This window comes from Anabrus simplex, chromosome 14, assembly GCF_040414725.1.
Source record: "Anabrus simplex isolate iqAnaSimp1 chromosome 14, ASM4041472v1, whole genome shotgun sequence".
In the NCBI taxonomy this organism is placed as follows: domain Eukaryota; kingdom Metazoa; phylum Arthropoda; class Insecta; order Orthoptera; family Tettigoniidae; genus Anabrus; species Anabrus simplex.
In genome coordinates this window covers 81111616-81127659 of record NC_090278.1, presented here as the reverse complement: position 1 = coordinate 81127659, position 16044 = coordinate 81111616, and the positions used below count along the sequence as shown (strand labels likewise).

Below are 16044 nucleotides of genomic sequence, written 5' to 3'. Positions count from 1 at the left end.
TTAAATTCAGACTCACCAACAATTCGTTGTAGAGAGCTTTGAAGCCAAAGATGATGGTATCTCTGTCTGAAGGAAGCTGCAGAACGTTCTCTATCTGCTCTACGCCTTTCTCTGAAGCACCTACCCACAGCATTCCCATGATGATCTGCAAAGCCGCTGGTGAGAATAATTTTTCATCTCCGAACTTCTTGTCGCCCACCATATGCTGAAACAATAAAGTAGAAACTGGAGTATTCCTTATGGGTCGGGAGTAGAACTGATGCTAAGAGCCAGGTAATTAAGTAATTGTAAATTGCACTGCATCACTAACACTATTCCAATGAATCAAAAATTTAATTAACCATAATTTTTAGATTGTATTTTAAACACATTTCATTTAAGGTCTAGATATACAGTGGTTCGCCCGGAAGGACGTGGGTTCGAATCCCCGTCAGGAAGTCGTAAAATTTAAGAAACGAGATTTCCACTTTTGGAGGTGCATATGGCCCTGAGGTTCACTTAGCCTGCACCAAAAATGAGTACCAGGTTAATTCCTGGGGGCAAAGGCGGCTGGGCGTACAGCTAACCACTCTACCCCATCAAATGCCGAGGTTACGGATAGTGGAAGCCTTTACCTTCCACCCCTCCAAGGGCCTTCATGGCCTGTACGGAGATGACGTTGCTTTGCTAGATATACAGTATTAAGAATTTGTGAGCTGTTGAAGAGAACTAAAGGTTCTCGAAACATGTATTCCTAGAATTCATATAGACACCAATAAAGTTGTGATTGTACATTTGAAGGGCTTATTTCCAAAGTGACGCAACTCCACTTTTCTTTCGGATTTCAAGCTGAATGTGAGAATGTATTCCCATACTTTGTCATGTGGAAATGTATTTATTTCCAAAGTGGAGTATATCTTGGTTAAAATGGCATCTAAGAATTGTATTTATTTCCAAAGTGCCGCAACTCCACATGACCAATAGCCCGGCCCTCACATATCACGTGACCGCTTGTCAATTGTCGCGGGACTCTGCTCTTTCGGTTGTGGTTTCGTAATTTCTCCCCGGTTTTCTGTAATAGTAATAGCAGCAGAATGGCAGAAATATAAGTGGCGCATTATATTTGTAAGTTTTAGCACCGACAATGTAACCCAGCTTACGCTGATCCGCATAACTTGCACTTCCAGCCCTCCGTTAGTTCCCCCCACCCATTCTGATGGTATTATTTGCACTAGGAGTTTAGTCACCATGACACGCATATTTTGTTTAAAGCGATGGAGCTGCACAGAAAAAATGAAGTCTCTCATGTTATTAGGGATCCATTTATAAAGAAGTTGCGTTTCCTGAAAAATTTCACTTCTTGGAGATGCGTCACTTTGGAAATAAGCCCTTCATTTAGGTACTGAGAAGGTGGATCATATAAAAAAGTACTAATAGTCGCCACAAATTTCAGTAACGATAAATGTTTTTCTATTTTTACCTCTCTGAAATCCGACATCACTCCTCCCACACGGGTTAAAATGGTTGTTTAGAGGAGGAATCAATATTATGCAGCAATCTTACCACATATAATTTAAAGGCGAATTGGTTGTTCCCTTGTATGACTTTCTCCATGGCTTCCCTGCCGGTCCACCAGTTATAGAAAGCCCTGAAAATAAAAAGGAATGCATTTTTGAATCAAGGTTAAAGAGGCGCTAGGACAGATATATCATCAGCTCTCAGAGTGAAAATTCTGACATATAATAAGGTTCAAGATTTCAAATAACTTGGTGTGAAAATAATAGATATACATGGAAAGAAAGAGAGATCAAAATTGCAAGTGGCAGCTTTAAGGACCCCGCAGAACCCGCCCATGAGAGTTTCTTAATTCAGTAGCTGAAGAGTGATGTTACATGTTGATGAACCTACAGCACACAACACAGTATTATTTGTATTCTTATTCCAAACCTAGGTCGTCGCAGTGCAGAGCTTCTTTCGTCAATACGAGTACGGTAGTTATTTCTGAAAGGATGTAGGTTTCCCAACCTGTTCCAGTAATAACCATCCCTTGCTGCCACTCACAACAATCAACAAGTAATTAGCCAGTTCTGAGAACTCAGAGTTAGCGAAGATGCGATAACAAAGATATCCACCTTATCTAAACTCTAAATACTGAAGCATCGAGCCTGTTTAAAACTCTCGGCAGTCTGTGTAGCTAAGTAGGCCTACGATGGACGGATGAGTTGTAAATTATTTGGTCCTGGGAACGAGATTATTACTTAACACTGTACGGTCACCGTGTTTTGGTTGCTGTATGTACTGTATGTGCGCAACCAGACTGAGGTGAGCAGCAGTTGGAGTGGCATTTATGGCCACACACATTGCTTCAGTTGAATTGCGTCAAATAATTATGATTCTTAACGTATTTCATCTCGTGCAGGAGAAATAACCACATGGACTTATCCCATTCCCTAAGCTCCATTTGTCGGTTTGAACAATATGTCCAGCAGGTGGGACCGCCTGGACGAGGTACTGGTCCTCGTCCAAAGTTGTACACTGGCACTTCCCCTGAAACGGTAGAGGTGGGATCCCTCGCTAAGTCGGAGGAAAAAACCAATCCTGGAGGGTAAACGGACTAAGAAAGAAAGCAAAATAATAATAATAATAATAATAATAATAATAATAATAATAATAATAATAATAATAATAATAATAATAATAATCAAACCAAAACCAAACCCCATGACACTACAGTCCTTGAAGGGACTTGGCCTACCAAGCGACTGCTGCCCAGCCCGAAGGCCTGGAGATTGCGAGTTGTCGGGCGGTCAGCACGACGAATCCTCTCGGCCGTTATTCTTGGCTTTCTAGACCGGGGCCGCTTTCTCACCGTCAGATAGCTCCTCGATTCTAATCACGTAAGCTGAGTGGACCTCCTACCAGCCGTCAGGTCCAGGTAAAAATCTCTGACATGGCCGGGAATCGAAGCCGGGGCCCCCGGGAAAGAGGCAGGCACGCTACCCCTACCCCATGGTGCCGGCATAATAATAATAATAATAATAATAATAATAATAATAATAATAATAAATAAATAATAATAATAATAATAATAATAATAATAATAATAATAATAATAATAATAATAATAATAATAATAATCCGTGCCCGGTCAGCTTGCGTGGGGGTCTAGCTCTGAACTGAGTAGGAGTTAGGCATATCTCTATGTAAGACACTGGGGTGGGGGCCCTCAACCCGGACACGGCGCGTTCCAATGGCTGATAGGGAAAGTTCCTGTAGATATGCAGGACAGGTGCGAATAAGGCATAGCCAAATAAGCACCCGCGGATCAACTGAGGGAACAAGGAAAATGGGCAACGGCCTCGACGGCATATGAGGATTCATCCCGATGGCGGAGAGGGCGGAAGAACTGACTGAAATCCACTTCGCGTCTGACTTGCAGCAAGCGGCAAAGTGGTCAGCGTCTGTTCACCAGAGGTGCGGCTGGAAATGTATGTTCTGGAACTATCCACTCCAGTCCTATGAAACTGGACTACGGTCCAATACTTGGATAATCAAGTACCATGAGGCGTGGCAGAAAACAAATTTGTACCCCAGGTGGTAACCAATACCAATCCACTGCTGACATTAGCAGCACAACCAGACTATCGGATTCTGGGGAGTCTGGCTGGACACGCAAACAGAGGGAGACGGAGACCTCTGGCCAACTTCGCCCAAACAGCAAAACATTTTTCGGAACACTGAACATAAATTCTCTCTTGCGGGCAGGGAAGTTGTACGAACTAGAGCAAACCCTAAATGATCAAAAAACAGAAATACTGGCACTCCAAGAAACGAGGCTGACTGACGAACACGCAATGGATTTCGGGAACTACAGACTCTTCAAAAGTAAAACAGACAAACGGATTCTCAAAAACACACCCCATTTAGGAGTTGCATTTGCAGTCAAGAAGAGCATACTTAACTCAGTAATAGGTGTGAAATGTGTAAACAATAGGCTAATGACAATCACCCTAAAGTGTGCAAACAAATCATACACACTGATCAATGCACATATGCCAGTCAATGAAGACAATAAAACAGATCGCGAGAAGGTAGACAAATCCTGGGAAATACTAGAAGAAACAGCATCAAAAATTCCTCAAAACCACGTCAAAATTCTGTTAGGAGATTTCAACGCTCAGCTAGGCAAGGAAAGGAAATACAGGAAAACAGTTGGAAAATTCCCAGCACATAAATGCACGAACCAAAATGGACGGAGATTAGTCGAATTCTGCAGGACATTCAACCTTAAAGTCATGTCGACTCACTTCAGGAAGAAACCTTCTAAACAAATGACATGGAGATCACCCAACTCCCTCTTGGGCGAGTTTCAAATTGACCACGTGGCAATTTCGTACCCAAACTACAGAGAAATTATGAATGTCCAAGTAAGGAAGGGTGCAAACATAGACTCAGACCACTATCTGACAAGAGTCAAACTACAGTTGATACCCCAAAGGTTCAGAAGAAGGAAGCAAATAATTCCGAAATTTGATACCAGTCGGATCCAGCCATCTCTCACCGAAGAATTAGAGAAAAAGCAGTCCAACAATTGGCAGCAACTAAAGACCAAACTAATTGAAACAGCACAAATACTGATTCCTCTGCAGAAAAGAAAAAAACACCCTAGGTGGAACGCAGACTGTGAACAAGCCATCCAATCCCGGCAGAATGCATACAATAAGTGGAACAGCAAAAAGATCGATAAGAATCACAAAATGTTTTTGGCAGTCAGGAAAGAGGCAGCGAAATTAATCCGACAGACCAAAAGGAAATTCGAGAAAGATCAACTACTGGAAATTGAAAAGGACTTCGAAAAAAACCACACACGAAATTTCTACAAGAACTTCAAAACAAAGCTAACAGGGTATCAGCCACAAAACCTTTGCTTTAAGAATGTAAATGGGCAATTTGCACTGAACAATCAAGAAAACTGCACTGAACTTGCAAGGTATTTTGAAGAACTGCTTAACTGCCCAGAGCCAACACAAAGATTTCCACCGCAGGAACCTGACTTCACAAATCCAAATTCAGTACCACCGGATGAAGAAGAAATTACCAGACAGATAAAACGACTTAAAATGAATAAAGCAGAAATTCTCAAATCAGCAGGCCCAAATACTATAAAAGAATTCACCGGTATCATCCAAGAGATTTGGGAAACAGAACAAATTCCAGAAGATTGGAAAAGTGCACTAATTCATCCTTTACATAAGAAAGGAGACAGAACGGATGTAAATAACTACAGAGGAATCTCATTGGTATCTGTTGCCTACAAAATTTTATCTCAGTGCCTTCTCGATAGAGCCCAACAGCAACTAGAACCAAAAATTGGAGAATATCAAGCAGGTTTCAGACCAGGCCGTTCATGTCCAGAGCAAATTTTGAACCTAAAGTTAATCCTAAGGCATCAGAGAATTTGTAGCAAAAATGTAGTTTGTACTTTTGTTGATTTCAAAAAGGCCTATGATTCAGTTGATCGTCAATCACGGTTTCAGATATTAAAAGAACAGGGTCTAGACCGGAAAACACTCGCAATTGTAAAAGAGACATTGACAGACACAAAATCTAAGGTTAAATTCATGGGGGAAATCTCAGACCCTTTTCCGATCAAAACAGGAGTAAGACAGGGAGATGGGCTCTCTCCACTACTCTTCAACTGCGTCCTTGAAAAGGTAATACAGGAATGGCGCAAACAGAAGTCTGTCCACAAGATTGACCAACCAATCACTCATGGTAGGGGCAAATTAGCAGTAGACTGCCTGGCATTTGCGGACGATCTGGCAATCTTAACTCGTGACGTTTCAACAGCCATAAACCAGATCGAACTCCTGAAAGAAACAGCGGAAAAAGTCGGCCTCCAAATATCGTTTGAAAAAACTGAATACATGACCTGCAGCAAAGAAGCCCCTAAATTCATGGAGACAAAATATGGCAAAATAAAACGGGTCCAGCAATTCAAATATCTCGGTGAAATAATTCAGGAGAATGGAATGGAAACAAAAGCCAATGAAGTTAGATGCCAAAAAATGGAAACTGCGTATAGACTCACCCAAAATATCTATAACAAAAAGTGTCTCTCCAAGCATGCTAAACTAAGACACTATAATACAGTTATTAAACCAGAATGCCTCTATGGATCAGAGACACTAATTTTGAACTGGAAAACTGATCTAGAAAATATTCAGAAAAAGGAACGCTAGATCATTAGAAAAATTTTAGGCCCAAAACTCGTAGATGAACAGTACCGCCTTAGAGGGAAACAGGAAATCAAACAATTTTCTAACATTCACAGCGACATCAGAAAACGCAGATTAAGATTCTTTGGACATATAAAAAGGATGAACCCAGATAGACTTACCAAGCAAATAGTTGAATTTTATGAAAACCGAAGTAAAGCTAAAACGGACACAATAAAATGGATTGGCGAAATTAAAACAGATCTCAAACTGGCAGGAATTACACCTGAAGACATCCAAAGCCGGGTTATCTTCAGAACCAAAGTTCATAAGTGGCAAGTTGACCAAGAGGAAAAACCAAAGAAGAAGACCGGAACAACATGGTCTCAAGAGAGAAAAGAAGCACACAGCAAACGAATGAAGGAAGTGTGGGCACAAAGAAAGGCAAATGCCTGTCTCTAAGTACTTTGCGTAGTCGTAATGGGCTCATTCGCAATATATAATAATAATAATAATAATAATAATAATAATAATAATAATAATAATAATAATAATAATAATAATAATAATAATAATAATAATAATAATAATAATAATAATAATAATAATAATAATAATAATAATAATATGGTCTCAGCTACCGAGTGCAAGCTTTATAATTTGACGCCATCTGGCTGTTGCTCGACATTTCGACGTTCCGTTTTACTCTAGGCCCGCTAGATGGCAGTGTATACAGAATCTCTCATGGTCGTCTATGGCCGAGTTTTTATTAATTTTGTGCATGTAGGCTATCATCACTGATCCTTTACATGCCGACATCGAACGGCATGGAGTGTCGATCGGCCTTTTATCCGTCCTTAAAAAATCAGACTGCCTCTCACGAGTTTTGACCCCGCTATCTTCAGATTCGGTGATAGACACTCTACCACTGGTCCACAGAGAGAGCTGCGTCCGTACGAACAGGAGTTATGGAATGGACTAATTTATGAAGAGAAATGATGGAACAATTTCCAACTTCTTTCAAATCTTCTTCTTCTTTATCTGTTTACCCTCCAGGGTCGGTTTTTCCCTCGGGCTCAGCGAGGGATCTCACCCCTACCGCCTCGCGGGCAGTGTCCAGGAGCTTCAGACTCTGGGTTGGGGCATACAACTGGGGAGGATGACCTGTACCTCGCCCAGGCGGACTCACCTGCTATGCTGAACAGGGGCCTTTGTGAAGGGATGGGAAGATTGGAAGGGACAGGCAAAGACGAGGGAAGGAAGCGGCCGAGGCCTTAAGTTAGGTACCATCCCGGCATTTGCCTGGAGGAGAAGTGGGGAACCACGGGAAACCACTTCCAGGATGGCTGAGGTGGGAATCGAACCCACCTCTACTCAGTTGACCTCCCGAGGCTGAGTGGACCCCGTTCCAGCCCTTGTACCACTTTTCAAATTTCGTGGCAGAGCCGGGAATCGAACCCGGGCCTCCGGGGGTGGCAGCTAACCACTACACCACAGAGGCGGACCTGTATCAATTTACGAAGTGATAAGATTTGTTTTCTCAAGAAAGACCTTCCTTGCTTGTGCTAGTCTGCATTTTATATCCTCCCTACTTCTTATTTTACTGAACATGAATGATAACCTACAACCTGTTTTACAGTCATTGACAGGTTCAGGGATGGAATGAATCCCCCATCTAGCGGCGAGGAGAGGAATTGTGCCTGTCGCACTCCTCTGGGGCAATGATTAATGACTGACAGATGAAGTGAAATGATAGTGGAGAGTGTTGCTGGAATGAAAGATGACAGGGAAACCCGAAGAAAAACCTGTCCCGTCTCCGTTTTGTCCAGCACAAATCTCACACGGAGTGACCGGGATTTCAACTACGGAACCCAGCTGTGAGAGGCTGGCACTCTGCCGCCTGAGCCACGGAGGCTACAGTTATTTTACCACCGAAGGAAAAATATTAATGTACTTCCTTTAAGACTTAATCAAATATTTCCTGCATCACCTGACTTCGACCGCACTCCCTTACTTTTGTTTTGAACTTCATTATTTTTATTTTGTACATAAATAACAGAAATTTGAATCAAGAGGAAGAACATTTTGAATCAATAACAATAAGTCCCTGTTATCATAAAACCTGCCTCATTGTGTTCACTGATAAATAAAGCCCGGATTATCATGTGGTAATAGGTTAGGTTGCAAACTAATTTGGTTAGTACGAAATGTTGGCCACCCGCTCTTCCATAATGTAGAAAGACTAACATCATTTATGGTTACGTGGCAGATGCGACCGTGCCGGATGCGACCAGGCCATTATCGCGCCAATATCGACTGAATAGATAAGCATCGTGCCGCATGCGACCCATCAATCACTTACAATTGATCTGCATTAAGGGCTGTCACCAAGTGACAGATTGCTTATAAGTAGCTAACTTGGTCTTTTCTAAAATAAAGGTCTGACACCGTAGTTAGCAGGTTCGAGTGCCGTTGGTCGAAAGAAAAATATAATAATGTTGCTGGCTTTACGTCCCAGTAACTACTTTTATGGTTTAAGGAGACGCCGAGGTGCCGGAATTTAGTCCCTCTGGACTTATTTTAGGTGCCAGTAAATCCACCGACACAAAGCTGACGTATTTGAGCACGTTCAGATACCACCGGACTGAGCCTGGATCGACCCTGCCAAGTTGGAGTCGGAAGACCAGCATCTCAACCGTCTGAGCCGTCTGAGCCACTTAGCCTGGATGCAAAAAATTAAAAAATCACCATCAGATTGTTGGCCGGCAGGGTAGGAAAGTTGGTGGTAGACAGTTCCTAATCACTAGATTGCATGCCAAAAGCCTGTATTCAAATCCAAACCTTTTCGCAGTGTTCAAATGGAGTGAGGGAATATGATGCTGTTGATGGTGATTCGGCCGTCGGATGGCGACGTAAAGCATTGACCAGACCCCTTGGTATTATTCGAGAGGAGTAGGCTACGTGCCGAAACTGGATTTCATCTCTCCCTACTTCATTATCATTATCATTATCATTATCATAATCCTACATCCAGACGCGCAGGCCGCCCACGGGTGTCAGGTAGAAAGACCTGCACCAGGCAAGCCTAACACGTCCTCGGACACTACTGGTAATAGGACACAATAAGTAAGTAGGCCTAAGTCGTAAATAATTTCAGAGAATTAGGATCATTTTTCTTTGCTAGTGGCATTACGTCGCACCGACACAGACAGGTCTTAAGGCGACGATGGGAGAGGAAAGGGCTAGGAATGGGAAGGAAGCGGCCCTGGTCTTAATTAAAGTACGGCCCCAGCATTTGCCTGGTGTGAAAATGGGAAACGACGGAAAACCATATTCAGGGCTGCCGACAGTGGGATTCGAACCCACTATCTCCCGGATGCAAGCTCAGGGCCGCGCGCCTCTAACCGCATGCCCAACTCGCCCGGTGGGAAAAGACGTAAACGCATCACCATGTTTCGTGTTGTAAAACGAGTTTCCCCCAGAAGTGTTATGTAAAGTAGGGGCAGTAGCTGCTTATAGGTCTTATTGAAATGGCATTGCACTTCGTTTAGCTTACCTTATCTTGGGTGATGACACAACTTATCAAATGACAATTTGCTTGTCAACGCCGGTCGCATCCGGCACGGTTACAGATTATGCAGTCGCTAGTGGCACGGGTTGCATGCGGCACGCTCGCATCTGGCACGCCACCATAATTTATAGGGGTTCTGATGGCCCGTACCCCTAATGTTTATGCAAACCCCATAGGATAGTCGTTGCGAAGGTATATTGTACTTGCTTCTCGCTTCAGTAAGTTTACATTCTAACCTATTAATGCATAAAATTCCAGGCTCTACGTGATAAATAATTCATTACATTACTCACCGTATGTATTCCATTCTGGTGTCTCAGTTATGCGCACTTGACATTCGTTATGTAACTGGTCGTGAACGCAACTTGAGCGTAAGTATCTTGAACTCCCATTTTAACATCCTCGTGGCTTGCTCACTGTACAACTGGGGACTTCACCGAGCGGATGTTGTACGTCAAGCACTCCCAAGCCGCAGCCACTTAGATTAAGTCCAGACCTTGTTTACTGTGGCCACAACTTGTCAATGCCCTCAGAGTTCCAATTAAAGAAATAAAATATATCTCGCTTGTAAACAACGCTATCTCCGGATTTGAAAGCATTCTCTAATTCTAATTCCGTGGCTCAGGCGGTCTCTCACCACTGGGTTCCGTGGGTCAAATCCCGGGAACATCACGTGAGAGTTTTGATGGGCTGAGCGGATATGGAACAGGTTTTTCTTCGGCTACTCCGGATTTGCCTGTCGTCTTTCATTCCAGCAACACCCTCTAATATAATTTCATTTCATCTGTCAGTGATTTAATCAATACCCCAGAGGAGTGCGACAGACTTCTGCAGCCGACGCATTTCGTTACCTCGCCGCTAGATGGGGGCTTCAATCATTCCATTCCTGAACTGGTAGAATGACTGAAAAAAGGGGTGAGGATATTAATTTCTCTAATTAAGACCTAAATTCAGAAAGTGTCATTTTGTGATTATGTATAGGTAACATTGTCTGATCATTAATCCATACCTTATATCGCAGCCTGCGCGGTTGCTGGGTAACATTGTCTGATCATCAATCCATACCTTACTCAACAGTTTGCGCGGTTGCTAGGTAACATTGTCTGATCATCAATCCATACCTTACTCAACAGTTTGCGCGGTTGCTAGGTAACATTGTCTGATCATCAATCCATACTTTACATCATGGCCTGCGCGGTTGCTAGGTAACATTGTCTGATCATCAATCCATACCTTACATAACAGTTTGCACGGTTGCTAGGTAACATTGTCTGATCATCAATCCATACCTTACATAACAGTTTGCACGGTTGCTAGGTAACAATGTCTGATCATCAATCGATACCTTACTCCACAACCTGCACGGTTGCTAGGTAACATTGTCTGATCATCCATCCATACCTTACATAACAGCCTGCACGGTTGCTAGGTAACATTGTCTAATCATCAATCCATACCTTACATAACAGTTTGCACGGTTGCTAGGTAACATTGTCTGATCATCAATCCATACTTTACATCATGGCCTGCGCGGTTGCTAGGTAACATTGTCTGATCATCAATCCATACCTTACATAACAGTTTGCACGGTTGCTAGGTAACATTGTCTGATCATCAATCCATACCTTACATAACAGTTTGCACGGTTGCTAGGTAACATTGTCTGATCATCAATCCATACTTTACATCATGGCCTGCGCGGTTGCTAGGTAACATTGTCTGATCATCAATCCATACCTTACATAACAGTTTGCACGGTTGCTAGGTAACATTGTCTGATCATCAATCCATACCTTACATAACAATTTGCACGGTTGCTAGGTAACATTGTCTGATCATCCATCCATACCTTACATAACAGCCTGCACGGTTGCTAGGTAACAATGTCTGATCATCAATCGATACCTTACATAACAGTTTGCACGGTTGCTAGGTAACAATGTCTGATCATCAATCCATACCTTACTCAACAGTTTGCACGGTTGCTGGGTAACATTGTCTGATCATCAATGCATACCTTACATCGCAGCCTGCACGGTTGCTGGGTAACATTGTCTGATCATCAATCCATACCTTACATAACAGTTTGCACGGTTGCTGGGTAACATTGTCTGATCATCAATGCATACCTTACATCGCAGCCTGCACGGTTGCTGGGTAACATTGTCTGATCATCAATCCATACCTTACTCAACAGTTTGCACGGTTGCTGGGTAACATTGTCTGATCATCAATGCATACCTTACATCGCAGCCTGCACGGTTGCTAGGTAACATTGTCTGATCATCAATCCATACCTTACATAACAGTTTGCACGGTTGCTGGGTGACATTGTCTGATCATCAATCCATACCTTACATAACAGCCTGCACGGTTGCTGGGTAACATTGTCTGATCATCAATACATACCTTACATCACAGCCTGCACGGTTGCTAGGTAACATTGTCTGATCATCAATCCATACCTTACATCACAGTCTGCACGGTTGCTAGGTAACATTGTCTGATCATCAATCCATACCTTACTTAACAGTTTGGACGGTTGCTAGCTAACATTGTCTGATCATCAATCCATACCTTACATCATGGCCTGCGCGGTTGCTAGGTAACATTGTCTGATCATCAATCCATACCTTACATAACAGCCTGCACAGTTTTAGGTGACATTGTCCGATCATCAATCCATACCTTACATAACAGCCTGCACGGTTGTTAGGTAACATTGTCCGATCATCAATCCATACCTTACATAACAGCCTGCACGGTTGTTAGGTAACATTGTCTGATCATCAGTCCATACCTTACATCGCAGCCTGCACGGTTGTTAGGTAACATTGTCTGATCATCAATCCATACCTTACATAACAGCCTGCACGGTTGTTAGGTAACATTGTCCGATCATCAATCCATACCTTACATAACAGCCTGCACGGTTGTTAGGTAACATTGTCCGATCATCAATCCATACCTTACATAACAGTTTGCACGGTTGCTAGGTAACATTGTCTGATCATCAATCCATACCTTACATAACAGCCTGCACGGTTGCTGGGTAACATTGTCTGATCATCAATCCATACCTTACATCACAGCCTGCACGGTTGACAGGTAACATTGTCTTATCATCAATCCATACCTTACATAACAGCCTGCACGGTTGCTAGGTAACATTGTCTTATCATCAATCCATACCTTACATCACAGCCTGCACGGTTGCTAGGTAACATTGTCTGATCATCAATCCATACCTTACATAACAGCCTGCACGGTTGCTGGGTAACATTGTCTGATCATCAATCCATACCTCACATCACAGCCTGCACGGTTGCTAGGTAACATTGTCTGATCATCAATCCATACCTTACATCGCAGCCTGCACGGTTGTTAGGTGACAATGTCTGATCATCAGTCCATACCTGACATAACAGTTTGCAAGGTTGCTAGGTAACATTGTCTGATCATCAATCCATACCTGACATAACAGTTTGCACGGTTGCTGGGTAACATTGTCTGATCATCAATCCATACCTGACATAACAGTTTGCAAGGTTGCTAGGTAACATTGTCTGATCATCAATCCATACCTTACATCGCAGCCTGCACGGTTGTTAGGTGACAATGTCTGATCATCAATGCATACCTTACATCGCAGCCTGCACGGTTGCTAGGTAACATTGTCTGATCATCAATCCATACCTGACATAACAGTTTGCACGGTTGCTGGGTAACATTGTCTGATCATCAATCCATACCTGACATAACAGTTTGCAAGGTTGCTAGGTAACATTGTCTTATCATCAATCCATACCTGACATAACAGTTTGCACGGTTGCTAGGTAACATTGTCTGATCATCAATCCATACCTGACATAACAGTTTGCACGGTTGTTGGGTAACATTGTCTGATCATCAATCCATACCTTACATCACAGCCTGCACGGTTGTTAGGTGACATTGTCTGATCATCAATCCATACCTTACATCACAGCCTGCACAGTTTTAGGTGACATTGTCTGATCATCAATCCATACCTTACATCACAGCCTGCACGGTTGCTAGTTAACAATATTTGGCCATCCATCTATATTTCACATCACAGCCTGCACAGTTTTAGGTGACATTGTCTGATCATCAATCCATACCTTACATCACAGCCTGCACGGTTGCTAGTTAACAATATTTGGCCATCCATCTATATTTCACATCACAGCCTGCACGATTTGTACGGTTACACTTGAGTCATACATTTCGCAACGCAAATTTTCGGACGACCCCTCAGCCATAATACGTATATGTCTAGCCATAAGACCCCGTTTCTTAATACTGAATCGGGGATTAGATAAATGTATATGCCATGTTTTACGGTCAGATACCCTTCCTGACCCCATATTCAGCTGGGGATCTAATGAAGAATGATGATGAATAGTGGTGAAATACACTGGGTACAGAGGTGGAAGGGATCAGCTGTGGCGTATGAATGTGAACTGTCCCGGCATTTATCTGGAAGTTAAAATGGGAAACCAGGGAAAACCTTTCTCAGGAAAATAACTTCATAATGGTCGCCGTGTTGCTGTGACATCAGAAGAACATATGGCTAAACAATGGGCAGCTTAATGGTTACTGACACCTTGTCTCTGCATCATGAGTCATCCTCTTCCCATTTTAAAAATAACTTTTCCTTCTATGATATTGTAAAAGAAACACGTGTTTGATTATGCAGGGTTCTAGTTCTAATTAAGTTCACGGTGAGTTCCTTGCCAATATTTGCCCTTTCGTATCCAAAAATTCAAACCCCATGACACAGCAACCCCGAAGGACCACAGCCCACCAAGCGACTGTTCCTCAACGAGCTGTCATGTTGTTTAGGACGACGAATACTCTCGACTGTTATTCTTGGCTTTATGACCGAAGCCGCTATCTCACCGTCAGATAGCTCCTCAATTGTAATCACGTAGGCTGAGTGAACCTCGAATAAGCCCTCAGATGCAGGTTAAATCCCTGACATGGCCGGGAAACGGAACTGGGGATTGGCACACTACCCGGCTACTTTTGGATTTGAGCCAACGGCACAAGGTGTTTCCAAGTGGTCATCCGTCCTTGAAATCTCCAAGCCTAATGTTGCTTAACTGCGATGATCGAACGGAAACTACTGTACTCAACATGGCATGGCGACACCAAACCACTAATTTAGTAAAAATTCCCAGTCATTTGACCTGATCAGGAATTTAGCCCCTCTAGCGGCGAGGATAGGAAATGTGCCGGCTGCCAAAACCTCTGCGGCAATGATTAATGACTGACAAATGAAATGATCCTGGAGAGTGTTGCTGGAATGATAGGTAACAGGGCATACCGGAGTACCCGGAAAAAACCTATCCTGCCTCCGCTTTGTCCAGCACAAATCGCCCATGGAGTGACCAAGATTTGAAACAGGGAACCCAGCGGTGAGTGGCCGGCGTGCTGCTGCCTGAGCCACAGAGGCTTGCCATAGAACAAGGCATTGCGTTATAAATATTAGAATACTTGTAGTTAGCTGTTCATGACTGAAAAGACGTGCGTTATTCACTCTGAAAGCACTTCCTTGTAGGATGTGGTTCCTTGATAATCAACGAGGTTTCCATTTCCGTTAAAAGGGAACACTGTTTCGTTACAGGAATACACTACACTCATGCATATATTAATATGACCGAGTGATATGGCCACGAGGTTTGTCACATAACTGTCAGCCTGCACTCGGGAGATAGCAAGTTCGAATGCCACTCTCGGCAGCAATGAAGGTGGCCTTCTGTGGTTTCCCATTTTCACACCAGGCATATGCTGGGGCTGTACATTAATTAAGGCCACGGCAACATCTTTCCAAGTCTTAGGCCTTTCCTATCCCATTGTCGCCATAATACCTATCTGTGTTGGTGCGACGTAAAGCCACTAGCAAAAACAAAATAAACTAAAACACAGTCCGGCCCCATGGATAAATGGTTACTGTGCTAGGCTTAAGTTACGGGGTCCCGGGTTCGATTCCCGGCAGTGTCGCTAATTTTTTCTATTTGTTTTACGTTGCACCGACACAGATAGGTCTTATGGCGACGAAGGGATAAGAAAGGCCTAGGAGTGCGAAGGAAGTGGCCGTGGCCTTGATTAAGGTACAACCCCAGCATTTGCCTGGTGTGTAAATGGGAAACCACGGAAAACCATTTTCAGGGCTGCCAACAGTGCGGTTCGAACCCACTATCTCTCGGATGCAAGCTCACAGCCACGCGCCCGTAACCGCCCGGTGTCGGT

At 43.2% G+C, this 16044-nt stretch overlaps 1 protein-coding gene across 1 annotated transcript in view; it reads right to left on the bottom strand.

The window, feature by feature from the left end:
- LOC136885245 (serpin B5) overlaps positions 1-10197 on the bottom strand; it is a 44285-nt gene extending 34088 nt beyond the window's left edge. The window contains exons 1-3 of the mRNA XM_067157724.2: positions 10062-10197; positions 1543-1627; positions 17-205 (exon numbers count right to left, since the gene is read on the bottom strand). Coding sequence (XP_067013825.2) covers positions 17-205; positions 1543-1627; positions 10062-10075 — 288 coding nt within the window. The 5' untranslated portion in view covers positions 10076-10197. The remainder of the gene's footprint in view (positions 1-16; positions 206-1542; positions 1628-10061) is intronic.
- Positions 10198-16044: the final 5847 nt, after the last annotated feature.